Source organism: Diadema setosum, chromosome 21 (assembly GCF_964275005.1).
Source record: "Diadema setosum chromosome 21, eeDiaSeto1, whole genome shotgun sequence".
Taxonomy (NCBI): domain Eukaryota; kingdom Metazoa; phylum Echinodermata; class Echinoidea; order Diadematoida; family Diadematidae; genus Diadema; species Diadema setosum.
This window is the reverse complement of record NC_092705.1, coordinates 9627440-9648194: the sequence shown is the minus strand read 5'-3', so window position 1 is coordinate 9648194 and position 20755 is coordinate 9627440. Positions and strand designations below refer to the sequence as shown.

Genomic DNA, 20755 nt, shown 5'->3' with positions numbered 1-20755 from the left:
AGAATGGTGTGACAAAGCCCAGCAGAGACTTTACTGGCCCTATTAACCCACTGAGGACAAGTCCCAAGTATACTCGGGCATGTGTCTATGTAGCCCGACCAGACGCTGTTAATACGCTGCGCGCGCTACGTACGTTCAGCGACTGGGCTGTTTATAGTTAGTGTCTATGGGAAATGCGTGGTGTAGCAAAATCAAACTGTCCTGAATGGGTTAATAATCTGTGTCGCAGAAACTGGCTGGTCAGGATAAATGGATCATTGCTATATTTGTCACTGATCTTGGCCACAAAATGTGTTTGGAACTTGAAAGTAATCACTTTCCTTAGGAATAATGGAAGTTACATTTGTATAGTGCTTTTAAATCATATCCCCTTTGTATTGTAACAAATCACTACCTTGAGAGGTCCAAGGTACTGTAAAAGTGGATATTTTCGCGCGACTAATTTTTCGCGATTGGCCGGGTCAGAAGAGTTTCGCGTGTTTTTAATTCCGCGGAATCAAGACGGCACGCACAGGAGCATATGGCAAGCAAAAATATTCGCGGGCTTTTATTTTCGCGCTAGTTTCTGGTTGCGCGAAATGCGCGAAAATTTCAACACCGCGAAAATTTCCACTTTTACAGTATTCTCACACGCTGTATTACATGTACACACTGTAACACTGATTTCACATGATAGAAGAAAGACAGAACAAATTGTATACAATCAGACAGTGCAAACCTCTGCTAAGCATGCAGCTCATTTCCACCCATTATGCTGAAAATCATCCTATTCTATTCCTACTGATAAAGCAGCCTTTTTACTATATACATAGTGTCTGCTATATAGTATCTCAGAGTCTACACAACCTCATCAGCTTGCTGCATACAACATGCTACTCCTTGAGCGTGCACCCAATGTGCAATATGCACCCCTCAAAAGTCATCTACCAGCAGTTTGAACTCCCTCATTTGTTGGCTCTATTTGCCAATTGATGATAATCCTTCAAAAAAAAAAAAAATGCTAAAAATGTCCTACATGTACGATCCATATGGTGGTCAACATCACTACCAAAATTTAGCAATCTGTTCGTTGTGTCCTTGTCAACTTTTCCTGTAAGTTTCATCAAAATCTGTTCACAACTTTTTGAGTTATTTTGCAAACAGACAGACAGAGAGGCAAGTAAATTTATCAATGCCAATAAAAACATAACCTTTTTGCAGATATGTAACAAAGTACAATGGTTGCAGTGCAATGAGAATGGAATCATGGTACATTACAATTGAATGGATGACAAGGAGAGTCCGGGATTGGTGAAGATGGGTGTGTACGCACATGACAGAATGAACAGCTAGGAGAATAGTGTGTGTTTACAGTTGGAATAGAATGTCAAAGAATGTAGAGGGTGAGCAGTGCATTGATTGTACAGCAATCATGAGGGATCAGCAAAGGTTGTTGGAGCCATTTGATAAATAGCCCAGAGCCTGAGAATTTGGCCTTTCTGTCATTCCGCCCGAATATGAAAATGAAATGATTGAATATAAAGATGTTGTCATGTATAGTCTTGTTTCCAGTCTTTGGTTTGACTCCTTCAATCTCTTTTCTTGCTTGGACTAATAGTTTGCAAATTTGTGTGTGTCAGCATCACAAATGCAAAAGACTATACTGTATACACCATAAATTTAGCGAGTTTCAATTTCTCCAAACTCGTGACTTCTTAACAATTTTGCAAGAGGTTAAATTTGCAATTTTGGAGTAGCCTACATTCCTGAACAGAGAAATACAGTTTGAAAGCGTGCATGTCACATTCATGTCAGAATCAGCCTTCATATTGTTGCATGTTTTTAAATTCATGACGTAGCATCCGACTCGCGAAATTCACAAAAATAAAAACCTCAGGAAATATTTGCCATAAAGGGCCCTATGTAGTATTCTCCATGAAGACACAATTAACAAAAAGAACATTGAAATTATGTGTTTTTGCTGGTTTCTGATCTCATTGATTAAAAAAAAAGCAAACAAAACATCGAAGTGCAGATGTGAAGTCAGAAGTAGACTCATATACAATTAAAAAAAAAATGTAAACATGTACATTGTCAACTAAAAATAGTGGCTTCACTATATTAGCGTGCATGCTTCTTTGTGCTCATCTGTTTTTACATAGGTCGTACATTTGTAGCATAGTGTAGTGAGTATTTTTTTTTTTCTTTTGGTTATACAAAATGTAGAAATAGGATTTATATCTGAATATCGACTCAAAACAGAAACTGCCTCTTTTACCCTGGGTAAAAAGACAAATTTGTAAACTGATATGTTGTGTCCTTTAATCTTTGTATTGTAAACAACAATAACATTGCATTTTCAGTGACATTACAGCCATATTTTGTTATGAAAAAACAAGAAGAAGGAAACTGTTGAAATCACATGCACCACAGTGAGTATGACAGGATATCTAAAACTCGCTCCTTGGTGCTACCCTCCCCTGTTTCACTTTACCATGGAGAGTCTGATGTCATTTGCTATTTATAAACATGATTCAGACTATTTGGGGAGGCCGCTCAGGGGGTTCAACTGCTGTGACCCCACAGGTGTCGGCATTCCATCGCAGAAAAGGGCAGTGATTTCGGAAGACAGGGCACTGTGATGATACATATTTGGTCTCCCTTCAAGGCCCTAATCTGTGGGTTCTCTTTTCTGTTCCATGTTTGTTGTTGTTGTTTTTTTGTAATATGTGTACACAAAACCTTAAAATGTCAGTCTTGTCTGTGTACAACATTAAGATGTTTCACCCTCTGATAGGTTTTGTGTAGGTTCCCCCCCCCCCCAAGTATTTTAAAGTTGGATATTTATTTGTCTCCTATTGGTAGAGAGATAGGCAAAACAGTGAGAAGCATCACAGTTGTATTGAGTTGTACACAATTTTGCATACTGACTAATACTTCAAAGCAGGCTAGAACAGAAACCGAGAAATATTTCATTCTTGTTTTAAGCCCCCCATTCCACTGATAATTGGAGGATCATCTAATCTGGGACCCATGTAAATGCAAAAATGTTGGTGTTCTAATATCTCCGATGAAATCTGATGCGACAAACTCCAGAGACTGCCACCAAGGCTCACCAAGGGTGATTAACACCTCCAGAAGAGCCCCAGAACCAAGACTCAAGTTAACCTAGATGAAACGCAACAGACAGTCATAGGACATCTGCTGGACAAGCCCAAAAGTCGCTCAACACAAGTCTATTCCACACATCAGATTGACTTGACACTTATCATCGGATTGACCCAAAATTGTGTGACACAGACTTGCCCCTTGATAGCAGTGTGGATGATCAGTCGTAAACAAGATAAGATGTCTGGTGACACTGTCCCTGTGATGACGCGGGTCTAGTGTGAACGCGGGGATCATTTTTCTGTCTACAGTGTACTTTGCATATTATGTAATTGCGACAGATAACATTGTCTCACAAAAATATGTGAAACATCAACATCCTTTCTTATTTTGTGTTTCGTCGCCTGAATCATTGGACTTTAATGGCATCATACCGCGCTATTTGTTCAGTTTACTGTGATATGTATTATGGTCGACTGTGATGTGGAGTGTTATCGCACTGTGATTGGTCTCATTGGCTTTTTACACCCTATCATCAAGGCAGTCAGATGAAACTAGAGCCCCCTTTTGCATTGTTTGGGGAGGGAAGGGTAAGGCAGGGGTATGGCTGGTGGTAGAGGCTCCTTTCCATATTGATGGAAGAAGGTCATACATGTATGTGAGATGCTTGGCTGATACAGCTTGGTAGGTGTTACTTGCCAGAATCAGCTGCCAACATTTTTAAAGTCGACAAAGTGTAAACATCGCTCTGGGCATCATACTGATTACATGTGCCAAGTGATTTGCATTGCGCCTGCCACCCAGTTTTAGTGACATACCTGTACGTGTCATTATGAGGACTTAATTTATTTATCTTTTTAAGGAAAAATGGCATGAATCCAAATCTGAAAGTGTTGGTAAAGCAAAAGGTGTAACTAACTGTGACTGTCAAGGTGGCCTATGATAATAATAATAATAATATCAATTTATGAAGCGCAAAACCTATAGATGTGAATTCTTCTGTGCTGTAAAAGCTTCTGATATTCTTGACAATAATGCACAGTTGAATCAGGGTGCTGCATAACTTTATTTTACCACTTGCCTGGTCCAGCAAGCAAATTTTCAGATTTGCTGCAAAACACTTGCCCGAACATTAATTTTACTTTCCCGAAAAGAAAGTCCATAATGTAAGGAAATAATATAGAAAATCATGTATAAGTCAAGTGCTTGATAAAATGCAATCATTTGAATAAACAGCACACATTGATTCACACCCTTAAACACAATGGAGTAACAAACTTGGTCCGATCAAGTGTTATCATTGCATTGTACTAGGACTTCTTCACATTTAAGTGTTGGAAAGTTGCTGAAATGAAATATAATATGTGTTGCATCACTAAACAGCCATTATCTTTTGGCTTCTGTATGGTTGACTTTGTGGGGTTGTTGGGGGAATAAGTGAAAAAAAAGGTGGCTTCAAAACTTGTTGCTTGCACAATTCGGGCAAGCATTTGTTCTCATTGTTCAAAAACACTTGCCCGAATTTGATTTTCACTTGCCCTGGGCAATCAGGCAAGTGCTTTATATGTAGCAGCCTGGTTGAATGAAAAAACTGGTCTTGAGTCTTGATTTGTAGCAGACAAGTGTTCTCCAACATATGTACTTATTCAAATTAATTCCATTCAAGAGTTAGAGGCGAGTATTGAGGACGTCAGGGTCTTCATAGTTTGGATATGAGATCAGTACCTAAAATCAATTGAACCATTGTTGAATGCTGAATTGTGCTGACTGTTCTTACTTTCTAATTATTCTTTTTTGACCTTAGTATTTTTGTTGTATCCAACATTTAACCCCCCCCCCCACAAAAAAACACCCAAAGAAACAAACACTGTGTGTGTATGTGTCTGTGTCTGTGTCTGTGTGTGTGCTTGTGCTCAATGTACAGAGAGAGAAAAAAAAATATCATTTTAATCTTGAGCATTTAAACTTGATTCATTGTTGTAATAACTACTCAAAATGCTTCACATTTTTTATTCATTAATGGTTCTGACTGAAGAATTATGTCTTGGTCAATCGGTAGACCAGCTGGCATAATTGTATGCATAATTGCTAGAAAATTTGGCTGGTGGCATTTTATAGTGGGTGCGGTCAGTAATGAAGGGATTTATGGGTGCAATGTGTGGCAATTACAGTGTATGTTGACTCGTCATGATTGGACTTTGATAAAGCACTGCTTGTGTCACTGATATTTCGATTGAACCTCTGTCCTTAAAATACCTTTCTGTGGGATGGGAGATTTGTGTGTGTGTGTGTGTGTGTGTGTGTGTGTGTGTGTGTGTGTGTGTGATTTTGTATCGTGTGTGTGATGTGAATGCAAATGTGTAGAGTTACTTGCTAAGCCATATTGCAAATAGGCAGCTTATCTCTATGCCTTTGTGACTTTATATTACCGATGGTAATTAGAAACAGACTTTACAATCATGGTTTTCAGCAGCAACATTTGCAGAGGGATTTTTAAACCATTTTGCGAGAATCCTTTGTGCGGAGTTGAGCTATCATTGTACAATATATAAATGCTATGTATCCCTGCCTCGCGATATTACAGTTATGATGCGCAGTGAACCATTGATTCCATTTGTGCCGTTGCTAGCATTGGAAAGTACATATTGGGGTCATTTGCTGGTAAAGTAATTGATTTTGCAAGGTATTCCTCAATATGAAATTATTGCAAGAATGAAACAATGAAATGTTGAGTATTAGTATGTTCCTTTTTCACACACACACAGACACAAAAGTCAGTGGTGTTTACAGTGCGGTAAATTCTTGCCAGAAATTGATAACTGATGATGATTAGATCAAATGATGGCGTCTCTGCTGATGCTAATGTGGAATTATTTAAATATTTATGAACAATTAAACAGAAAGTATTGATTTTGCCACAGTCCAGCTGGATTAAAGATAGAGTGTAAAGTACATGTACTTACACTGTAGTACTAGTATACATTTTGAATTTCAAAAGTACATTTCAAATACTGTACAGTGCATAGCCAGCCAATTGTGGAATACTGGAATTTGCCATTTAAATACAATGTAAATGTCTTTCTATTTCCAGTGAGCACACTAACTTTAAAGCAATCTTCTTTGCTGTTATGCAAAATGAACGCTGTAAGGTAAATATTCAACTCTTCCCACGGTACAAGTTAGGAAAGAGTACTGTATTCTCCATATATTTCCCCAAGTTTTTATTTTCAAGAATTTCACATGTCAGATGCTTTTGTTCACAGACTGTAAAACACAAAAAAAGAAAATATGTACTTTGATCGTGACATAAAATACAGTATGTAAATATGCGACTTGCGGACCACATTTTTTCATCCATTGCTGTACTCCACAATCGCAAATTTGACCACTCACGAAAATTGTCCGGAAGTCCTGATTCACAAAAATATTGGAATAGACTGGCAGAATTATGATTTGACATGTGGATAGTATGTATATATAAACAGTATGTCATGTCACTCTCTCGCCTTCACTCTTTCTTTCCTGACCCCTTCCTCCCCCCCCCCTTCCTTCTTGCAGCCACCCAGTCCCTCATCCATCCAATGATGAAAGTTGGGCCCCCAGGTGATAGACATGTACTTTGTGCAATCTTCAGCATCCAGTCTGGTGTTTAAAATTGTTTCTTATCCCTCTGGTAACAGGATAGGGTAGGCAATCTGCACGCGCTTCCAAAGCCGAAATCGGTCCTGGCTATGCTCCTATCGTCGAAAGGTCTGCACGTAGGAGAAATCATCGCCAGAATGCTTTGTGGTTGGGGTTGGGGCTGGGGAAGGGGGGGGGGGGGAAGAGGAACTTGAGAAGTAGAGCCAATAATAATACAAGTATGCATGCACAACATGATGGAAAAAGTTTACCAGCATTCCTCAGCGTGTAAAATTGCATGCATACCCTTTTTCATTAAGACAAACATGCTTGCAATAGTCTGAAGGTGTTCAAGTGTTGACAATATACATGTAGGGAAAAAAACAAATAATCCTAGAAGATTGTTAAGAGAGGATAGATGTAATAGATTACAAATAATGTCAAAGTACAGGGAAAAAACATAAGGATCGAGAGGCATGGCATTTTGTGAATCAGGACTTACAAGATACTTTTGCATTTTGGTTGAATTTGAAATTGAGAGCCACGGCAAGAGAATGAGTGATGAGGATGAACCCCTTTAAACAAGCAAAGTTTCCAAATTCCAACCATGGATACAATACATGCATTAACTCTTACCTCTGAGTGAAAAAGGAGGCAAATCCGGCAACATTATGGTGTGTTATACACGTACTTTACCAATATCAGTTGAATTGTAGAATGTTTGAAAGTAATACCATCACAAAATGTGTTGCATATAAATGTGTTTCATATTAAACTTTTAATATGTTATTGATACCATTGATGTTGTTTCATGCACGTCATCATTTGTGGTATGCCAATATCCTGCTGATGTCATGAACCTCAAAGAGCTTGTGACTGCATTCCACCTTCATGTGCTGTTGTTTGAATTCAATCTTGTGAGCACTATAGGTCATAAAAACCTGGCAAATATGAAGTCAACCACAGGATTTTTGTCCAATTATCCATGTGCACACAGTGTGAGATTGGCAATTCAGGTCATAAATTGACAACATCTGTAGGGCTGAACTCCGGTATAAAAAGAGCATACATGCTTGTGTGTTTGTGTGTTTATGTGTTTGTGTTTAAGTGCATTAATTTTGTGTTTATGTGAGTGTGTATGTATGCTTGTATGCATACAATGTGTGTGTTTTAGGATGGGAAAATGACTACATCACTATATACAACATGTCCTCTGCTTGCCGTGATGCTGTGTGAGAAATGTACACCCTGTACTTTAATTATGAAGGCAAAAATGACTGAAATTAATGTCAAATTACTCATAATAGCACTGCAATTTTTGTATACAGTACATGTACTGTCATAATGAGGTACTTCTATTAAAGGTCCAGTTTACCTTTGGGTGCAGTGATTTCAAAAATGTTCAAGATATCACATTTGATGCATATGTGTAGGTCTGTTGTATCATAAAACATCCTACCATATGAAATATTTGCAATAAAACCTAAAATATAAGGAGATATCAGGGTTTTTCTCAGTAAACCGTAACTGTATACGGTTTAGTCTTGAAACATTGTTATTATAACTATTGTTCACATTTTGTGTATTTAACAACACTTGACATCGATTATACGGATTCAAATTTTGACAGTGGTTGTTTCTATCCCTAACTCACATTTTAGAACTATTTTAAAGCAATAATGCTTTCATCTGCAAATGGTAAATTATGCCTTTAATCAGTGTAATGATTTTGTTGTTTGTATAAATTTTGTCTACATGCTGTGTGAGACATCTCTCTGGACTGTGTTCTCAGGGAGGGACCAGGTACTTTAAACATACCAGTTGATTAGAAATAAACTAACATCAACATTATGCCTTATGAGGTTTGAATCAGGCTTTAATAACATGGAGAATTGCATGAAGAAACTACTATGGCATGCCAGCAACTTTGCTTTCAGCCATTAAAGGCAGAGTTCACATAGAGCAAGAGTCTTGTTTTCTGTGTTTTGTACAAACTGTACAAAATGGCATTTACAAGCTGATTTGGAGATTCAAAAGGCAGGATCGTCGGGGGGGGGGGGGGGGGAGGAGAAGTAAGAAGAGTTTGAGAAAGTAAAAGCATATGAAGGGAAATGGAAAAAAAAAAACAAAAACATGAGAGGGCAGAAGAAAGGAAGGAGGACTGTAGATAAGAGGTAGTGTAGAAGGGCGGAGACCCGTTAGCTTTTTAGAATCGCCCTTCTCTTTCTTATTGATATACTCTCTCATGGCACTCAGAAAATAGATGCTTTTCCCCCATCCATCAGAGCTTAATTGACTTCAGTTATTGAGTGTGGAGCCATTAACTCATGATATCTTTGTGTCCATGTTCTCTACCTTTACCTGCAGGCGTTTGAATATCGGGTGCCTCTTTGCAGAAGGGTGCTTACCAACGACGACGACGTGAGATGCATTTGCAGCCATCCGTCTTGACCTTCACATTTCGAGTCTGGCAACAGACGTCATAGGGAGAGGATGTAGACAGGAGACAAGAGACATTCTAAGCACAGGAGCTGCATCTTTTTAGCCCCCTCCCCCTCCCCCTCCCCAGATTGGAGTGATCTATCCAGACAGGAATACATGAACTTCCTTCAAGCAGAGAATTGACATCGTCCTTTAATTAGTGAAGGAAAGAGGACCAAATCTGGTGTTAATTGGGACAGATTATCACCCACTTATAAGCTGTCTTGTAGATCTACGACCCCACCCTTTCCTCACCTCACCCCCCTCCCCCTTCCCCCACCTGTTTGTTGCCCTTGGCAACCACCGCCACAATGGTCTCCCACGTGAGGCTGGAGTCGAAGCAGAACTACCAGCAGCAGGTGTGCCTGTCGTGTGTGACGGGGATGTACGGCTGCCGGTGGAAGCGGTACAGACGCTCCACCGACCCCACCACACTGGTATGTATCAGGCAGAATGATGCATATATGTTCTTAATAGTCTTGTTTCTTTTTCTTTCTTTTTTCCGTAGTACACGTATTGCATGGATCTAAATGATAATAGAGATGAGCAGAATAATTCAGTCATTTACACTGAAAGAAGATTGGACATGTATGGAGTATGTGTATAAAGTATGTACAAACTTTGCAGTAATCAACATGGAGACAAGTCCAGGCAAACTCTTTATCATTTTGTTAACTCAATTTCATTGATTTTGCATGATATGATTGTTGTATATAATGCTAATGATACCAAGAATAGCAATGATAAAAGAAATCATCATTTGTAGTCTTCATCAAATTATTAGTAATGATCATAGAGATATTGTTAATTTGCATGATAATTTATGATGGAGTGGAGGTGAATTGTGTGTTGTCAGGTAATGTCCTGATGGAAAAGTGAATTCATTTCAAGCTGTTAAAGGGTTTCACATATTTTCAGTGACGCAGAATGGCATGAAAAGAAAAATCTTGTTTTATTCATCTCTACCATCATTTTAATGAAACATGGGTAGTTATCATCAGAAAAATGCCAAATGTAAAGAGAGCAATTGGATGCTAATTCTCTAAACTTCATATTTTGTATTTATTTTTCTTTTAGCTTAATGTCATGAAGTGACCAAACTTTCTCATGTGTTGTTTTCGATTTTCAATTCTCCTGACTTGCAGTACGAAAAAGTATGGCTTGTAGTCGTCATTGCAGCGTTCATCTTCATGCTGATGTGGCTGTATTTCTGGCTAATAGCACAGAATGACTCTGATGATCTTAACTGGTGAGTAAGACATTGAATTAAAACGCAGCAAGAAAAATTGTTTCAAAGTACAGTATGATGTAGTGATTCTAGTTCTTATTGAGTATCGAGGATATAGTTTAAATGCTTTATAGACAGAGTGAGTTTGAACGGAAGTGCCCTTGCATCACATTTTTTCCCCCATACATGCACTTCCTGTGTTATCAGTGGCAAAGCTATGACTTTCCCCACAAAGTGGGTGGGATACGATAGCCATGAAATACGGGGAAAGTGACGTGCACATGGTGGCTAACAAGAACTCAGAGAGCCCCTAAGTAGCCTACTGTCCAGTCTGGTGTCAGATTTCTTTCAGATGATACGCTCGGAAATTGCTCTCCTAATCCGCTGCCAGAGTCTGTGACAGTGTTCGCTTACAACTGATTCACTGCTTGCAATTTGTGAGTAAATGTGAGCACTATGTTCATGCTCTAGGCCATTGAAGCATGAAATGTATTCTGTTTTCTTTGAATACAGTGTTGTTTTCATTTCCTGTGGCTGATCAGTTCTGGCATGACTGGATTTCAACAATAAAGTATTCTTACTTTTGCTGGACATCATTTTTTTGTTTTGTTTTGTTTTGTTTTTAATTAGATTATCTGAGAACATTTCAGAAAGAGTTATTGTCAGTTTTACTATGAAATGATATCAAACTCCATTTGTATGGAGTCTACAAATATAGGTAATTATATCCACCATGGGAAAACACTTCTACAGTGCACTCCTGATATAATGAACGCTGTAATAATGACATTTTGTGATAACGAAGTAAAAATTCAGGTCCCAATATCATTATCTACACTACAGGCCTATACATTGTAGCTTTACTTTATTTGTTCAGGTATAACAAAATTTCAATATACTGTTTAAAAGAAAACTGCCAGTCCAGAGGATTTTATTATAATGGGTTAGCATATATATACCCAGGAATCTTCTGAGCCTATCTGTAGGTGCTGATCTGAAACTTGCGTAATGTTTCAAATATTATCAAATATCTTACACATTATGGAAAGCCTCACATCTGAAGATACAGTTGTAGCTACATTTGTATCAGTGTGGCAACAGGGAAGCTTTCAATGTATTTTCCATTTTTATGTATAAATGGAAAAGAAAAAGAAGATAGAACATGAAAGGAAAAAGCTCAAATGCCATAAGAAACTAGGGGGAGATGCAGGTACAACTGTATGTCACGTTTTGGGATATCTCCTGCTGTATTCACTTTGGTGTGCCATGCCATGGGCAGGCCTCCTTTGGAGAGGTCACACAGGGCTATGCACATCACTGAACCACTCGATGTCCATTCGTCATCACTGACCACAAGGCTCACCCACTATATACACAATATATTATAGAGGTCGCTCAGAAAGTGTGCCTGAAGGTACAGTGTATGCATACCGTGAGATACTCTATTCCCTCATGACCATGCATGTTGGCTGTCCGGATACTAGAAAGATATTTGGTCATTGTCAGGACAAGGTCATCATAACTGTGGCTATCAATTAAGGTCAGATGTACACTCTTGACCTCAGTGGCTGACAAAATACATTCACTGTGATCGTAGACGACATTTGCTTCCAAAGACTCATGTTCAATGACAAACACTTGATGCTTTGCATACCTTGAACATACTAAGTGTATGTACGCCATAGATTAGCGAGTCTAATTTTTCGTGAATCAGGACTTCCCGACAATTTCACAAGTAGTTGAATTTCCGATTATGGAATGTGGTAATGAACGGAGAAATGTGCGCGTGCAAGTTGCATTTACATACGTATGTCAAGATCAGAGTTAATAATTTCATGTGTTGTTAAATTCGCGAATAGCACCCGACTCTTGAAGTTTGTGAAATGTGATGTATACAGTACTTCACGGCTGAGAACCAAAGAATATGATTTCTGTTAACCCTTTTACTCTTGATGCGACCAAGGAGGTACAAATGTACATGTGTGATACCTCTGTGGCATGGTATCCCTCTGTCCCTCTTACAATCACTGAATCCCCCACATCTGTGCACTTGTGTGTGTATGTGTGTGTGTGTGTGTGTGTGTGTGTGTCTCGTGTGTGTGTTTGTATCCAGGTGTTAAAGGAATCCTGGTATAGTTTTGGTTGAGATAGGGCTTTGATTTTCCAACTTTTTTATGAGATAATTAGAAACCTCTTGTGAAATATGAAAGAACATACAATTGTAAGAGGAATTCAAAGTTTATTTGATGAAAATTGGCTTTGAAAACAAAGAGGTCCTAATAAAAGATGGACCCAACATTTTTTCCAGACCACTTTGTTTACTTTGTTTGTGGCTTTCTCAGCCATTTCAAAACCAATTTTCATCAAGTACACTTTGAATTCCTTTTTAAGAATTATATGCTTTCATATTTCATTAGTGGTTTCTAATCATCTCACAAAAAAAGCAAAAATCTGAATCCCCCATTTCAACCAAAACTATACCATCTCTTTTCATAATGTCTTTGCCTGGTTCTAGGACTGTATCACCCCAGTTTCAAGTTTAATCTCCATATACTCAATCAATGTCGCCAAACGCGGGCTAAATTGTGTAAATGTTTCTGAATCCTTCAGTGAGTAGAGACTGATATTGCAAGAAACCTAGATGCTACAGGGTTGGCATAATGACTGGTGTTTGGAGTTTGTGCCTTTCTTGCTCTAAAATGGTGATACGCTGTGCAAGTGAGATCTTTAAAAGTGAAAGAAAATTGCTTTGCATGACAGTCATCACCAGAGCATACTACCGTCACAGATCCAAGCACCATATAAAGTGGTTTTTAGGTTTTAAATGTCATTTTTGTATGATTTAAAATTTTCCAGAGTCAGGAATAAAGTAATAAAATAGCAAAAAAATTGTGAAAATGCACAATGTTCATTCAAAATTGGACTGAAATTAAGATAAATATGTGCAACACATAAATATCGATACATAGTACAAGTCACCTAATGAGGCATGTTAAAGGCACTTCATCAAATTGTTTGACTGCCTAACAAATTCAATTACACACTGAATATCATTTCCGCTTGTGCTCTTCACAGCAGCACCGGTAGCAGACATTCGCTCAAATGTCTCCATCGTTGTATGTATGCACCCCTGGTGATAAGTCTACTTCCTGTCCACAGGAGTGATAGTATGACTCTCTGTTAAAGGTAATGATGGCCCTATGCACCACAATCCCCCTAAATTCCCATTCTACATATCAGTCTCATTTGCTGATGGCCATTGAAACTTCCAAGTGTGCACATTGAAATTGAGGTTGTACAGATCTGCCTTTCAATTTTAATAGAGATCATTAATTTCTCATACTTTTGCTTTTCATTTTGTTTATGTCTGTATCAAAAAATTATGTTCTCCTTAAAGTTACATTAAACACAATGTTCTGTGTAACTTTGATAACCCCTCACCCCCCCCCCCACTAACAAGTCTTTTATAATTGGTACACTGTATATACAAGTATGCGTAATGTTAGCATTTGTTATTTACTGCAAATATTGGTATCTAATTAATTTTTGTCAATAGGAGGGTAAAGTGGCCAAAGGTCAATACACTGTAATCCCAGTATGCCTATGTCTAGCTTTGGAGCCACCTTGAAAGGGATGATGCAGTTTCAGCTGTAAGGGGGGTTCAGGTTGCAAACTCTTTTTCATGATAATTCATTGAAATAATGAGAATCCTCTCATAAAAGAGCATATGGGAGGAATTCAAAGTTTATATGATGAAATCAAAGTGATCCCGATAAAAGGTGGGACCCACCTTTCATAGGATCGCTTTGTTTTACTTTGTATTTGAATATTTCCGCCATTTCAAAACCAATTTTCATCAACTAAACTTTGAATTCCTCTTAGAGTTGTATGCTCTTTTACATTTTATAAAGTGATTTCTGAGTATATCGCAAAAATTAAAAGTTGAAACCTCACCTCAACCAATACTATACCATCCCTTAAACTGACCAGAATTATCTGCAAAAGTTTCTTTTATACCTTTCAAGTGTCATTAGAAGACCTAAAACAGCAACAACACAAATTCATATAGAGTTTAAATGGTTAAGACAGAGATCGATTTTGAGCAAAAGGTGGGCCATCAAATAACCGAAATGATATTATGTACAAGAACTTGAAATATAACCAAGTTACTGTGCACCCTTTACTACCACGTATCTTGATGCTAAACCAACCCCAGGTATCTAGAATCCACACTCAGACAAGGAGAACAATTGTACAGCTTTCTCCCACAGCCTACTTTTATCGCTCAAAATTCTATTAGAGCTTTAAAACAAACTGGGACACCTGTTTCAATTACTTGGTCCTGAGAGCACATGTATACACATTCAGAGGTTAGCAATAAAACCTGTCCCGGAACATGTGTACTGCCTCGTGCACACAGACATTCCAATTATTTTGTGGATGACTGATTGTTTGCCATCTTACAAATGGCAGGGGGAAATAAACTGTAAAGGCAGTTAGGTGTCAGTGCTTCCTAGTATTGTATTAAAGTGCTGTTTCCTAATCAGCAAAATGGGATGGTAATCGTCCGAACCCACCCAGCCAGGTGCTGTGACAAGACCCGGTGATTCTCAAAATAGATTGAAACGATACAAGTTACGTTCACACAACGTTTGTAATCTTTGAAGTCTTGAACGTCGATGATTAGCTTGTAGCTTTGAATTATGACGTGCATCCACATGACACCCAGTCTTAAAGGGATGGTACAGTTTCAGTTGATATGGGGCTTCAGGATTCCCTTTTTTAAAATTATTATTGTTACTTTTTGAGATAATGAAAAACCTGTTCTGAAATATATGATAGAGCGTATAAAATTCTAAAAGAAATTAAGTTTATTTGATGAAAATTGGTTTTTAGATGGCTGAAATATCCCAAACAGAGCAATCCTAATTAACTGTCGGACCTTTTTTTATTAGGATCGCTTTGTTTTACTTTGTTTTTGGATATCTCTGTCATTTCAAACTGATTTTCATCAAATAAAGTTTGAATTCCTTTCAGAACTATGCTCTTTAATATTTCATAAAGTGGGTTCTACATGTAAGTATCTCACAAAAAGATACGTTGAATCTTTACCTCAACCAATACTATACCATCCCTTTAAAGATTGAATTTTTGAGAGAGAATCCCACTCAATGATGAAACTACAGAACCAAAAGAAAAGTAATAATATGTTCACACAGCACTAGCTAAGAACCTGACAATATGCAGAGTTTGACGTGGAAGCTGAAGGGCATGGGGTTCATGAAGAAGTCATGCTGACTTTTTAGTTCGTCAGTTATGGTGTCCACACAGTGGTAAACTAGAGAAGCATTCTGAGAGCCCAGACCTCTGCCAAGCAGCTCACTTCTACCAATGATCTTGTTCTTCCATAGAGATCAGTGATCTCCACCCATACTTACGTTGTATGCATGCTAAAGATCATCCAAATTCCCAATATAGAAGCCTTTTGTTACATCATCAACCATCACCTGCGCGGCACGCCTAGCAGTAGAGCACAGACGTTAGTGCTCGTATGAAGACCTAAAAAATGCGCAGCTTGAACTCCCAAGTTCATTGACCCTACCTGCCAAAATATCGAAAATTCTTCATAAAATCGATAAAAATGTCTGGATCACTACCAAAATCTAATCGTCTGTTCCTTGTTTCGTTCTCGACTTTTCCTGCAAGTTTCATTCAAATCCGTTCCCAACATTTTGAGTTGTTTTGCACACGGATAAACAAACAAACAAACGGTAGTGAAAACATAACCTCCTTCCTTGGCAGAGGTACACTGTAAGAATCAATGGGGACCTCCCGTGGTTGTACAGAGCATAAACGGTAAGATGTAGTTTTGATCATTGACTAAACTAGAGATTGCTAACTTTTGAGTGCATCTATAAGAGGTATTAGTTGATACCTAAATTAAAGAGTAAGATAAAGAGGCACATTTCTTTTATCCATGTCATGTCCACCTACTGTACATATCCTTTGTATGAATCAACCATCAACAATAGGCTGAATTCTGGGAAAACCCATCAGAGGAAGAGTTATAGACAAATCTTCCTGTTTACATTCTGAGAAAGGAGGTACTGTTTACATTGATATTTGATATTGTGTGGGAATTGTACATGGTACACATGCACACAGAAACATATTCGTAAAAAAGTTACGGATCTCATTGAAATGTGAGTTACGATACTAGGAATGTGTGTGTTAATCATGATATTAGGATCTGCACCTGAACAAGACATCAATGGATTTCTATGGAAGTTGGTAATGATGTTGCTTTTTTTCTCTCCTCAAGGCTGTTCCTGCGTTGTACATGTATACATACATTAGCTATTAATTTGTCCATGGCATAGTAAGCAATTAGTTGAATTAACGAGTTTCAGCCCAGTTTGTTGATCAGATGTGATTTGTGAGACCCCCTATCGGTCACATCAAAATCTGGAGCCACGTTCCAGCTGGGGGTCTAACAGGTGCAGACGTGTAACCATGGCAACTCCCTGGAAACCATTCAGTTTTCCCTATCTGTCTCCCTCTCACAAATTTTCACAAAGGCAGTAGTAGGCCAGTCCTAGTTTGTATTCAACACTTATTGCTTTTCATCTACACTGTAGATGCTTTCAGCACAGTTTGTTTGATTAAAATACATGATATTGATAGTAATATTAGGATGACATATTTTGGTTTGTACTTTAAAAAAATGCAAGATTAAAAGATACAACACTTTCCGCTGATGTCTGTATTAAGTTACACACATTAAGAAGAAGTCAAACAGAATCAAATTGAATGATACAAAGTACTGTAAAACAAGGAATGTTCACATTCATTTTAATTTTGCAAATTTCGTGAGAGCCAAGATTTGCGAAATTAAAACGCACATGAAAGTTCTTGTCTACACTATACGCATTGAATGTTAGAGGTAACTCGCAAAAATGTCATGCCTTGAAAATATCATGTTTTACAATATATTGCATACATGTACACACATACATTGTACTTACATGCAAATATGTTGAAAAGTTTGATAGTTTTGTCCTTGGAAACCAGAATTCTGTATATAATAAAAAAGGTTCTGTGCAAGAATGGTCATCAGAAAGCAAGCTTATTTTTGGTTTTGTCAAGTCAACATTAGCAAAGTTTAGATCTGTGACCGGAACACTAAGACGATGCAGCATCTAGGGTTGAACAGTGGAAAAGGCTGTCTTGCACATGTGCAGAACACCATTTTTAGCCTAAAATAGCGTTGTCTTTAGCAATCACATCACCGGTCTAAAGCTTGCTGTTGAACACTGAGTATATTGCAGCTGGTCGGTAGTGTTTGGTTTAAAGTACAGTTGCAATGCCAGTTTGCATTCCGTTTTAAACAGAATGAAGTCAGTTCAGTGTCTGATCGCTGCTCTCTGAACATGATAAGAAATTTGTTTCAGAAACATGATAAGACATTTAGTTCTGTTCTCTCTTTCTTTCTGTCAAAGATTTCTCATTTAGTTTTGTTTATAGTAGTCTTTTAGACTGGTCGCACATGCCCGCCCCGCTGCGTTGAGCTGTCAGCCGCATGAGTCATACAGGAATAGGGGCGAGGATTTTATAAATAAACTCCCGGACGGAGTCTCCTGTCGCCCCTCTGGCCGAGCGAAGGGTTCCCTGCCAGACGGTGGCACAGTGGGAGGTTTGTTCCTTTACCTCGATAACGACAACGCAATGAGTGAGGAAAGGTGGAAATGATGAAGGCTTTCTTTATGGGGGGGGGGGGGAGCAAAATTAAGTTTTCTTTTCTCAATCTGTGAACCAAATTTCAAGCATGCTGTCTGGATGAAACTCACTCTGGTATGCATGTTGTAAGAATACTTGCAATGATGCACATCCCACTACCCTTAGGTGTGATACAATTTGTAAGTATAGCACATGCTGTAAAACGAGGAATGTTCGCGTGCATTTTATTTTCGCGAAATTAAAATGCATGCGAAAGTTTTTGCTTACACAATATGCATTGGATGCCAGTGGCAATTTGCAAAAATTTGATGCTGCAAAAAAGGCTGTCGGCTCCAATTTGTGAAATTTTCATGCCGCGAATATATCGTGTTTTACAGTATCTACCATTACTGAGATGAAATTACCTAGATTAAATGAGATGATCGTCTTTTCATTACAAGGAAGCTAGGGAAAGGCAAGGAATGCTAGTTTAAACATTTATATTCTAGGAAATCTGAATAAGTTTGATAGTTATTTGAAAAGGCAATAACCTGTGGCTATTTTTACACCAATCAAGAAATGTGGATTTTACAATGCTGAATTACATTCAGTAGAATTACAATTACCATTAGAATTATTGTTCATACACACGACCAAGAAGGACTTCGCGGATTCTGCGGATTTGACTTTCAGAGCAAGGAGAGTGTGTGGCTTCTTTCCCCAATCAGTCACTCTTGAGTAGTAAGTAATGCACGCTTTGACTGTAGTGCGAGCATTTGAGGAACTTGGTTTTTTTTTTGTGTGTGTGTGTGTGTGTGGAAGTGTTTTACAGGTCACCGTAAACTCAGCCCCCCAAAAACACAATTTGGAAGTCAATCTGTGCACACAACTGTTTTGTTCTGTAATTCTGGAGAATCGTGATTGGAAAACACATCCAGACCCTCATTTGAATCACGACTGGAATTATGATTCAGGTCACCCTCTGTGATTCCAGTTTGCATACACACGTCCAAAACGTGTCACGTGAATCGTGATGATTCTAGTGATGTGTCATTAGAATTATGATTCAAATGACACACTCTCCATACATGTGAAAACAGCCGAAGTCGCCCAATATAAGAAGAAGTGCAGCTAGATTAAGGACAATTCACATCATGGCTGTTTTGATTAAAATCAGTTGGATTTCCTCTCATTTTTTCCTCCAGCGTCTCAGCCATGCGCCGAGGCATGCGGTGGATTAAATCTTTTTTTGAGTTTCACCATTCTCTCTAGTTTGGTATGGATTTCATTTCAAGATCCTAAACACGTTAACGAGAAACGAATGAGACAATTATGCCCATGGACATCGCCTCAAAATTGGAAATAAAGCACCGTCTGTGCTGGGTTGCAATATTCAGAGATTTGTTTTTCAATCACACTGCATTACGCTGGATCACGTGACCGTGTAGTACAGTGTACACTGTACAGTGCTGTAAAGTGCAAATCTACTCCATACCTAATCTTGACTTTTCAAATGGAAAGAAAACTGTTTAACAAAATGCTGAAAATCGTGTTAATATTCAAACCAAACAAAGAAAATCAGACAATGAAACAGCTGTGGAACTTTCAAGTTTAAAATGGGGGCTCTTGGAAGTTTTAAATGTGGGGGCACTGTGGCATAGTGGATTTAGACTCTTGACCTTCAATCATAGGTCTCCGAGTTCAAATCCTGTCAAGTTCCTGTAGATGTCCTTGGACAAGATGTTTTTGCCTACCATGTCCCTCTCATATAAAGGTGGGTACCTGGTATTCAAATGTTAAGGTAATAACAATGGCAAGGCCATTTAAAAGAACAGTGGCAACATTGAAGAGGCTAGCCTGGATAAAGAAGACCAGATTGATAATAATAATAATGATAATAAATAATGATGATGATGATGGTGATAATAATAATAATAATGATAATAATAATGATAATGATAATAATAATAACAATTGTTGATTTTTATCATTAGTATATGAAATAACTTTTTTTTTTTGGTGTGAAACAGTGATATTAGCCACAATCACTAACCATACCAACAAGACAAGATGATGTCATTAGTGAGCAGCTGTCTTGATCATGCCAAAAGAAAATAATTCTTTTTGTCAATTATCAGCAACTAGAGCCCTTCCGCATGTAGCTGTACATTTACCTCTACCTCTGTGATTTTTCAGGATTTACTTTCCAATTGTATTATCATCGCAGGGGCGACAAGACCTCGTAAATATTTATCTACAAAATGTCAAATTTTCAGGAGAGCCAAAAAACATGGCGGCCAAAGCACTGTGGCAAATGGGATAGCCTTTCCTTTGACATGCCGTGGTGGCTTCATTTTTGGAGTAAGACAGTTGGGATTTGGACAGGACATCGCTTAATCCATTATTTGACCTTTAATCCAAAAAAGCCATTTTTACCAAAGTTGCAGATCTAGGTCTTGTCACCCCAGTGACGTTATGCTCCTGACATGTTTTTCTTTGTTTGTCCATTTTTGTTGTTGTTGTTGTTGGGGGGGGGGGGGTGGGTTCAAGAAATGATCTGAGAACCCAGTCATTTCAGCCATGCAGATATACTTATTGCTAATGTGCCATACAAATATTTGT

The 20755-nt window shown here is 38.2% G+C and overlaps 1 protein-coding gene across 1 annotated transcript in view; it reads left to right on the top strand.

Moving 5' to 3' along the window:
- The window catches only part of LOC140244636 (glycerophosphodiester phosphodiesterase domain-containing protein 5-like), a 73679-nt gene that overhangs the window by 2278 nt on the left and 50646 nt on the right, over window positions 1-20755 (top strand). The window contains exons 2-3 of the mRNA XM_072324256.1: window positions 9076-9626; window positions 10335-10438. Of these exons, the coding sequence (XP_072180357.1) occupies window positions 9501-9626; window positions 10335-10438 (230 nt within the window). The 5' untranslated portion in view covers window positions 9076-9500. The remainder of the gene's footprint in view (window positions 1-9075; window positions 9627-10334; window positions 10439-20755) is intronic.